At 37.0% G+C, this 9,651-nt stretch overlaps 2 protein-coding genes across 3 annotated transcripts; one reads left to right on the top strand and one right to left on the bottom strand.

Moving 5' to 3' along the window:
- Positions 1-1,490: 1,490 nt before the first annotated feature.
- LOC120067076 (Pentatricopeptide repeat (PPR-like) superfamily protein) lies at positions 1,491-6,985 on the top strand. Of its 2 annotated transcripts, XM_090308778.1 has the most exons (5): positions 1,498-4,047; positions 4,665-4,739; positions 4,867-5,037; positions 5,778-5,908; positions 6,048-6,985. In XM_090308778.1, the coding sequence occupies exon 1, from the start codon at positions 1,833-1,835 to the stop codon at positions 3,897-3,899; it is 2,067 nt and encodes a 688-aa protein (XP_090164904.1). In that variant the 5' UTR covers positions 1,498-1,832; the 3' UTR covers positions 3,900-4,047; positions 4,665-4,739; positions 4,867-5,037; positions 5,778-5,908; positions 6,048-6,985. The 2 variants fall into 2 exon arrangements, with proteins under 2 accessions (XP_038874394.1, XP_090164904.1); XM_039018466.2 differs by lacking the exons at positions 4,665-4,739; positions 5,778-5,908; positions 6,048-6,985 and having other exon boundaries at positions 1,491-4,047; positions 4,867-5,178.
- Positions 6,986-7,620: 635 nt separating this feature from the next.
- LOC120067077 (uncharacterized) lies at positions 7,621-9,429 on the bottom strand. Its single transcript, XM_039018467.2, has 2 exons — positions 8,533-9,429; positions 7,621-8,437 (listed from the first exon to the last, which is right to left on the bottom strand). Exons 1-2 carry the CDS (start codon positions 9,191-9,193, stop codon positions 7,806-7,808), a joined length of 1,293 nt encoding a protein of 430 aa, XP_038874395.1. The 5' UTR covers positions 9,194-9,429; the 3' UTR covers positions 7,621-7,805.
- Positions 9,430-9,651: the final 222 nt, after the last annotated feature.

Below are 9,651 nucleotides of genomic sequence, written 5' to 3'. Positions count from 1 at the left end.
CTCCGGGAAGATTGTAGTCCTCATAGTGTATGTTGATTATATTGTTCTGTCTGGGGATGATGAAGGTGAAATTACAAGGCTCAAAACAAGAATGGCCAGAGAATTTGAGATTAAAGACCTTGGCAAGCTAAGATACTTCCTTGGAATGGAAGTAGCTCGATCAAGAGAAGGTATTTCAGTATCACAACGGAAATATACACTGGACTTACTCAAAGAAACAGGCATGACTAGGTGTAAACCCGCTGACACACCCGTGTTATAGACAATAAAGTTCCTGTTAATAAGGAAAGGTATCAGAGGTTGGTTGGAAAGCTGATCTACCTATCCCATACAAGACCATATATTTCATATTCAGTAAGCGTGGTAGCCAGTTTATGCAAGTTCCCTATGAGAAGCATATGACTGCAGTTGAGCTATTCTTCGGTACTTGAAGGGAACTCCTGGTAAGGGTCCGATGTTCAGAAAGTTTGAAAAAAGAACTATTGAAGCTTATACTGATTCTGATTGGGTAGGCTCTGTTGTTGATAGAAAGTCAACCTCTGGTTATTGCACCTTTTTCTAGGGTAACTTTGTCACCTGACGAAGTAAGAAATAGGGAGTGGTGGCCAAGAGTAGCATTGAAACTGAGTACAGGGCAATGAGCTTAGGGATATGTGAAGAAATCTTATTGAAGAAGGTGTTGTTTGATCTTTACCAAGATAGTGAGCTTCCAATGAAATTGTTTTGTGATAATAAAGTAGCAATAAGTATCGCAAACAATCCAGTTCAGCATGATAGAACTAAACATGTAGAGATTGATAGACACTTCATTAAAGAAAGACTGGATAATGGGAGCATTTGTATCCCATATATTCCCTCAAGTCAACAAGTGGCAGATGTTCTCACCAAGGGGTTACTTAGACCAAATTTTGACTACTCTATCAGTAAATTGGGTCTTATTGATATTTATGCCCCAACTTGAGGGGAGCGTTAAAAGTAGGGTTTTTTCCCTAGGGGTATTATTGTAATTATCTTCTACCCTAGGACTCTCTATTGTTTATTTATTCACCCTATTCTCTTGTATTCAGTGTATCAATTAAAAATAATAAGAAAAAGGTATGTATCGTTGTTTTTCTCCTGTTATAGGGTTTCCACGTAAACTGTGTGTTGGTCTCTCTTTTCTCATATTTCATCAATATTAATTTTTAACATAAATAGTATTCATAAATAAATTAATAATAATTTATTGTTAACTAAATATTTGTGGGTAACTACAACTAGATTTGTGATTTAGAAATATGATATCAATATATTTTAAATAATTATTTAAATTATAATCTAATTTTTAAATTTGCTACCAAACAAATATTTTGAAAGCAGAAAATATAATTTTATTTTCATTAAATTTCTTGTTTTCAAATTTTGTGTTTTGAGATTCTACTTTTTTTTTTTTTTTTTTTTTTTTTGAAAAAAAGTCTGGCCTTTAAAAGCATGGTCAATTCCTACGGACTTGGAATTCTGAATCGCACTGCTCGGAGAGCTTAAACTTGAAGCTGAAGTTGAGCAGAGGCAACTGCGAAAAGCCATTTCACACCTCTGTCTCTACCATTAACAAACTCAGTTTCATCTTCCTGCCAGTTTCAGATAACTTGTGGTTGTGCACAACAAGATACTTTGATATACGTGTATGTCGATCTCCAATGCGGGCATCAAGGGTAGGCTACAATAACAGAGCAGAAACTACCCCGACATCCCGGTAGATAAGTTTGCAAAATTTCCCGCTTTCTATCTTTCATTAAGATGTTCGAACATGCCTGCAGAAGGATAATGTAATTCCTTCGTTTTTGTTACTCATGAACGCCAACATCATAGCGAAGGAATTGCGCCACTGCGCACAAGTTAGAGCTTTCAGACGAGGCAATGCCATTCATGCTTATTTAAGAAAATTTGGGTGTTTGAACGATGTGTTTCTTGCCAACAATTTGATTTCCATGTATGCGGAGTTTTTTAATGTACGAGATGCAGAGAAGGTGTTTGATGAAATGACTGACAAGAATATTGTTACTTGGACCACCATGGTTTCTGCATTTACTGATGGTGGAAGACCTTATGAGGCACTCCGAGTGTATAATGATATGCCGGAATCAGAGACACCCAATGGGTACATGTATTCCGCGGTTCTAAAGGCATGTGGGTTTGTGGGTGATTTGGGTTTAGGTAAACTAATTCAAGAAAGAATATATGGAGATAAATTACAGGCCGATACTATTTTGATGAATTCTCTCATGGACATGTATGTGAAATGTGGAAGCTTGAATGATGCCGTGAAAGTTTTCCACAATATTTCACGGGCCACCACAACTACTTGGAACATCATTGTTTCTGGCTATAGCAAGGCTGGTTTGATGGTGGAGGCTGAAAAACTTTTTCATTGTATGCCACACCCAAATGTTGTATCTTGGAACAGTATGATTGCTGGTTTTGCAGACAATGGGAGTCAGCGCGCGTTGGAATTTGTGTCCATGATGCACAAAGAGGGCCTCAAGCTTGATGATTTCACATTTCCGTGCGCTTTAAAGATCAGTGCGCTTCATGGGTTATTAGTCATCGGGAAACAAATTCATACCTATGTCACCAAGTTGGGCTATGAATCTAGTTGTTTCACGTTGTCTGCCCTGATTGATATGTATTCGAATTGCAATGACCTGATCGAAGCAGTCAAGTTATTTGACCAACACTCTTCTTTCAACCCTTCCATTACTGATAACCTGGCATTGTGGAACTCGATGCTTTCAGGATATGTTATCAACAACTGTGACCAAGCAGCTTTGAATTTGATTTCAGAAATCCATTGCTCGGGTGCATTACTGGACTCTTACACCTTTGGTGGTGCTTTAAAGGTCTGCATCAACTTATTAAGTCAGAGGGTTGGCTTTCAACTACATGGTTTGATTATCACTTGTGGTTATGAGTTGGACTATGTTGTTGGAAGCATTCTTGTGGATCTTTATGCAAAACTAGGAAACATTGACGATGCATTAGCAATGTTCCATAGGCTTCCAAGGAAAGATATAATAGCTTGGTCGGGTTTGATCATGGGATGTGCTCAAATTGGATTAAACTGGTTAGCTTTCTCGATGTTCAAAGATATGCTCGAGTTGGTTAATGAAATAGATCATTTTGTCATTTCAACCATTTTGAAAGTCTGCTCCAATTTAGCATCTCTTAGAAGTGGAAAGCAGGTCCATGCATTCTGTGTCAAGAGTGGGTATGAAATGGAGGGGTTCACAATCACATCCCTTCTTGATATGTATTCAAAATGCGGTGAAATTGAGGATGCATTAACATTGTTTTATTGTATACGAGAAAAAGACATAGTTAGTTGGACTGGTATCATTGTAGGATGTGGACAAAATGGAAGGGCGACCGAGGCAATCAGGTTATTTCATGAGATGATTCGATCAGGGATAAATCCAAATGAAATCACATTTCTAGGGGTTCTTTCTGCATGTCGATATGCTGGTTTGGTTGAAGAGGCACGAAGCATATTTAATTCCATGAAATCGGTATATGAACTAGAACCTCATTTAGAGCATTACTGCTGCATGGTTGATCTTCTTGCGTTAGCGGGGCTTCCTGAAGAAGCTGAAAAATTGATAGCAAATATGCCATTTGAGCCAGATCAGACCACATGGCGCACTTTGCTGGGGGCATGTGGAACTCGCAATGATACCAAGCTTATTAACAGTGTTGCTGATGGCCTTCTTAAAGCTACACCAGATGACCCTTCAACATACGTGACAGTTTCAAATGCTTATGCATCACTTGGGATGTGGCATACCCTGAGTAAAGCGAGGGAGGCTTCAAAAAAAGTCAGAGTCAAAAGAGCTGGGTTGAGCTGGATTGAGGTTTCGAGTTGAAAAGAAATCCTGTTTTGATTGATAGGCTTAAACCTCACTTGAAATGAGGATCATCCCATGAAATTGGTCACTTGAACAAGTCTACACATGAAAAGGAGAGAGAGATTGCTCTTGGAACCAAAGTTCAAAGGGATCCCATATGTCCAAGGTACGACAATCACCTTGTTTTTTCACTTCTAACTCTGCACTCAACCTGATGTTTACTGCTATGTCTACTTTGATTCTGAAATTTAGGGCATATTCAATATATAAGACGCAGGTTTATACTGGGTTTTAATTGAATCTCTCCTCTCTTGATTTATTTTTTCAAAAAAAGTGTAGTATGTCTTTCTCCATGAATTCTGTTACAGCTCCCAATGTTTGATCTGTTGTTAAACTTGAATGATCAAGTCCGTAGACTGTTTTTAAGAAAACTTCTAGTACCATTATGGTACAGATTCTTTCCATTCGACATTTGACATGTTATCAAAGTATTTTATTTCATAAACTCCACGCTAATCTTAAATGGTTCTTAAAAAAAAAAGAAAAAAAAAAAGAAGAGAATTTTTCATACTAATTACCAACTTAGAAGTACTAGAAACTTTTCCCTGTTTATGTCATTATAGTTCGACGTGTTATTGGGTCCTTTTCTTGTCATTTCATGTCATTCATTCTACAAAATAAAGAGGGGAAAGATGTTCAGGCATCATTCTGCTCCATTAATTATCGAGCTGTTAGACAATTTATTAAGCATCTCCTTTTGATGGTCTTTCATCTTTGTCCAAGGACCTGTCCTGCCTTGGTGGAAATAACTACATAACATAGAGGATGACTCCACTGTTAATTTCAAGAAACTGGAAGGTAGACTTACTGTTTAAAAAAAAAAAAAAAAGTTATTCTAGAATCTTGACAAAATTTCCTGTTTTATATTTTATTTTCAACTTGTTATAGACTTATATTCATAATATGTTGTTAACTTGATACACAGTGGCGAGCTGCAGTTTCCTGTCAAGTCTTTGATGGTTTCCTCCTAAACTGATAATTCTTTTGGTAATGGTAATGGGCATGGCCAGAGTGGAGGAGGAATATTCAACTGACATAAAGTGACGATGCCTAAATGACTAATTATGGCATTTTGGTCCCAGGGTGTAGATTGACGGTAACATCCGTACATTATTATGGTCCTTGATCCTTGATATCCTGTTTCAAACGCTCATAATTTTAGTTGGTTGTTGTTACCTTCTTCGCAAATGCTTTAACAAGTGAAATAGTTGGACAAGTTATCCACTTATACCTCAAATTAGCATTCTTATGGCAAAATTAACTCATCTTTGTAACCTTCTTTTTAGTTGTCAACTGTTGAGTAATTTATCCAACATCCCACCAATGGAATCCATTAGGGACCACGACACGGTTTACAAGGACAAAAAAATAAAGCATAAATTGCACCTATCTCCATGCATCCCTTCTAGTTAGAAAGGAAAAAGAATATATTAAAAAGTATCTTTTTTTTTAAGGAAAAAAATTGTCATGTGACAACTTGTAATTACTTGGATAGATATACAAAAATGGTGCAGTCTAAGATGCACCAACATATTTTTTTCAAAAAATAAACATCTAAATTTGAATATCATTCTTCTATACTAAAAGGATATGAGTTTAAGTCAAAGTGAGTGTAGCTTAGAGGTTTGTTAGTTGGAGAATTTTCTGGTTGTTGTTTTACATTTTTCAACACTTTGTTTGAGAATAAGTTATTCCTGGATATCCTATTTTCACATAAATTAGACCTAAGCTTAGGTTGCCCGATCTTCAACATCGTTTACAAACATAGATTTCTTTACATCTATATCGTGGTAGATCATCGGTAAATTCCAGTATATTCTCGTGTTTAAAGTCCAGATTCAAAAGCAGCTAGTCAATTCAGCCACGTATTTAGTCAAGCGGGACAAAATGTGTTTTTTCCAAAAATGAACAACATGATTGCTGGGCCCCGACAACATCAGAAGGGCTAACTGCACCCACAGTACTTCGTGAGTCTGCTAATTCTCTACTTTTTCATAATTATAATTAAGATCCAATGTGAATTTTTTGCTCTCCCCACTATGATACAGATAGACTTCTGTTTCGATTGAGACTCGGTATTTTATTTGCTATTTGCACATTTTCTAGAAATATTTTGCTTTGATAAGATGAGACCAACAACTGATCCCTCTTGGAAGAGGCCATGTCTCCGGCAGAACAGTTGGTGGCAGATTGTTGTCTGGAAAGAAAGCATTCCTACGTTATGTTGCTTTCTTCTTGCAATCATATAACCCACTACCTATCTTCCTCGCCAGTCACTAGTCCATTTTAATGCTCTGCTTCAGCTCCACCTTTTTCAGGCCCCGCGTGAGCCGTGAGGTATTGCTACCCTTTATTTATTTATTTATTTTTTACTGTTACCAATTACTAGAATAAAATGTAACGGCAAAAAGTAAATAGAAGACATGAATTCTGAATTGGCGCCAAAACCGCGACCTACCCGCTTCTTTTCAAGGGTTCTTTTACCCTTGTTGGGTTTTGTACAACTCTTGATTTTTTAATCTTTGTCCAAAGAAAAATGAGGTCTTAAGTTCTTCTAACCAAGGCTATGCTTAGCTTGAAACTTCATTATGTAACTCCTAGAAATTTCCAAAAGTTTGGCGGGTATGAGCAAAAAATATAGTCTAATAAATTAGCATATCTAGGATGTGAAGATAACCCACACCCAAGCACATGGCCTATTTTGGGTTCACTCCGACCATCATAGGAGTTGTGGTACATATACACTCATTTCAAGATGGCAATCGTCATTAGAGAGCCTTGGTGAAATTAAAGGCCTTGAGCTTAAAAGTTGGAAGTTATTTTCCTTCTTTTCCTAAGTAGAAAGGTGACTTATTTCTGTGATTCATATATGGGCCTAAGAGATTTTAATTTTTGGTTGGATCTTAGGCCACTTTATCTATCTGTAATGAAAATTGATGTAATCGTAATAAGATTCCATTGATGGATCAATTATAATGAACCTGAATTGCAAACGTGATTTGGTTGCTTTTGATCGCGTTTATTTAGAATTATGAATTTATCAACTTTATTATTACTGTTACCGTTACTATTATTGTTTAACCCTAACTATAACAATAAAGGTAAAAGTAAAGATAATATTAAATGTGACAGATTTATAATTCTCATATCGTTACAGTAACAATATTTGTAATGGTAACGAGTAAAAGTAATGGGTCTTACGTAATTTTCACACACAATTAGATTAAACACCTTATGTTCCTCTCTCAGATTGCATATTTTGATTATAGATTTGAAGGCGTATCCGACATTTCATTATGATTATAAAACACAAATAAACAACAAACAAACATAATCAACTAAAGTTCACGTTTAGATTAATTCCAATCTTTAATTATTTATTTGATTACATTTCACGTGAGTAAACATGACATTAGAGAAAACTCTGAACATTTATTTACTACCTTCTCAAAAAAGTGGTTTCTTAGAAAAATGCAGTATTGTTTAAAATTATTGCATGAAGTCATTAAATTTATAGGGGAATAATTATCCTCAATTCTCACTATAGAAGTAAGGCAAATGTCTCCACATTATAAGTACGATTTGAATGTGCAAGATGTGCATTTAATGCCACCATTGGGTTGTGTGGATGATATCTCCATCTCCAAGACACCATCAGTACCCAACCGCCAAATGCCAATTTACAAGAAACACAATGCAATTCCATTAATATTCAACATCTCCATCTCCAAGACACCATCAGTACCCACCCGCCAAATGCCAATTTACAAGAAACACAATGCAATTCCATTAATATTCAACATCTTTCCAGAGGCAATCAAACAAACTCTTGCCCAACAAAAAGCCGTTAATGGCAACTAAAAGTTAAAACCCTCCATAAATGACAACAAAACAAGGCAATATTGCCTTGGGACTGAACACATACAACTCATCCAAATTGGAATACATGCCAGCTGCTCCGGCCAATGAGTCGTAATCCTCCATGTTTCCTTCTGAACTCTTCTTCACCCTCCCAGCTATTACCCGGCAAACCAGCATTGCTCGTTTGTCGTTGCTGCCGTCCGATGATACTCCGGCACTATCATGAGCCTTTCCACTTGTTGCAGTTGTTAGAATGCCCTTTCCAGTGTCCCCACCGGTGGCCTCTGCAGCCACCTTGAACCCATTCTTGATTATGCTACAGACATTGCATTGTGGGATTGAACTGCAGAGGTTGGAAGAGCCATTTAAACCCAATGAACAGTTCAAGGTGGTGCAGTGGAACCTTAGGAGTTCGTTACCATCTGCTATGCAACGTGGGTACTTCTTTGGAAGCTTGGTGGCTTTGGCTTTAATGGAGTCTCTGTATTCCTCGAATTTCGAGATGGTTTTTGGAGTGTTCTGGACTTTGAGAATCCTTTCAATTTTGCAAATTGGGGTTTGTTTTTTCAGCCAGCTTGACTGGAATATGATTTCCACTATGTTCTTGCTTGTGTCTTCAGGACCAAGTTCAGATACTAAAAAAAATTAGGCAATAAGAAAATAAGCTTAGACCTTAAATTAATGATACATTAAAGTTGCAGAAAAAGGAGCTATTGTAAGTTTAAAGTACCTGCATGTCTAACACTCTGGTGAAGCTCCAAAGTTTCAGGTTTCATGAAAATCTCACCACATTCAGGACAAGGGCAAATGGTTGCTCTAAGAGAAGGATCTCTAGTCATTCCAATAACAGGATCAATCACCATTTTACATTCATAACAGCCGTAAAACCTTCTGAAAGGCATTCCCCTGAAAGATGCTCCATTGGAGGAATTAGAAGAAGATGATGCAGATAAAGATGAAGATGTGGCTGATAGAACACCAGTTTGTTCATTCAAAGGAGGAGCTTTATTGGATCTACTTGAACTTGAAGATTCATTGTTTCTTGAACCCATTGAATTAGTTAAGGCCCTTTTCTTGTGAACTTCCGGGGATGCTGCTGCTTCAAGCCTGTGCGTTACCTTGGTGTTACTACAGAGTGAACCTGAACACTTCATTTTCTTACAGTTCTTGCTAATCTCTTCTGTTGCTTGCTCCTCTTGTTTCTCTTTGCGTGGTAATTGATGTTGTTTTTGTGGTTGTTGCTGAGGCTGCAGGTACTTGCAACTGAATATGCCTCTAACAACAGCCCAAGACGGCGGCTTCTCAGCTTTCTGCGGCTTTGGTTTCTGGTTTTCATGGCTCTGTCTGCTGAGCTTTCTTTGTATTTTGGGTTTGGCCATGGCAGATGCCATTTTTCTTCAGTGAAAATCTGAAAATCTGAAAAGGGCAGGGAAGAAATTCAGGTCAAATAGTAAATGAAATGGAATTTTTTTTTGCTTTTTTCTTCAGGATCTCAAAAGAAGGAATGAACTTCCTCAGCACAATATGAAGCTGAAGATGAAGCTTGATAGGACCTCCTTTAGCTTAGGGACTATGGATATGGGGACTCGTGGGACTTTTGGATATGTGTTTTTTAATTTTTCTCCATAAAGTATCAATTTTGACTCGTAAATTTATTGCTCTGAACACGACAATTTTTCTTTTTTCTTTTTTTAATTTATTTTTTAAGTTGTAAGATTCTTTTTTAATATGTGGCATTTATTTTAGAGGCCCAAGGTCCCTCATGCTTAGTTTTTTAATGGAAAATTACATTCAGTTTCCTGTAAATTAATAAAAGAAATTTCTTCTCCCTTTTTCTAAACACCTCCTA

Source organism: Benincasa hispida, chromosome 12, assembly GCF_027475165.1.
Source record: "Benincasa hispida cultivar pf3 chromosome 12, pf3_genome.v1.1, whole genome shotgun sequence".
Lineage (NCBI taxonomy): Eukaryota > Viridiplantae > Streptophyta > Magnoliopsida > Cucurbitales > Cucurbitaceae > Benincasa > Benincasa hispida.
The sequence above is the reverse complement of the archived record's forward strand: the minus strand, read 5'-3'. Positions and strand labels throughout refer to the sequence as shown.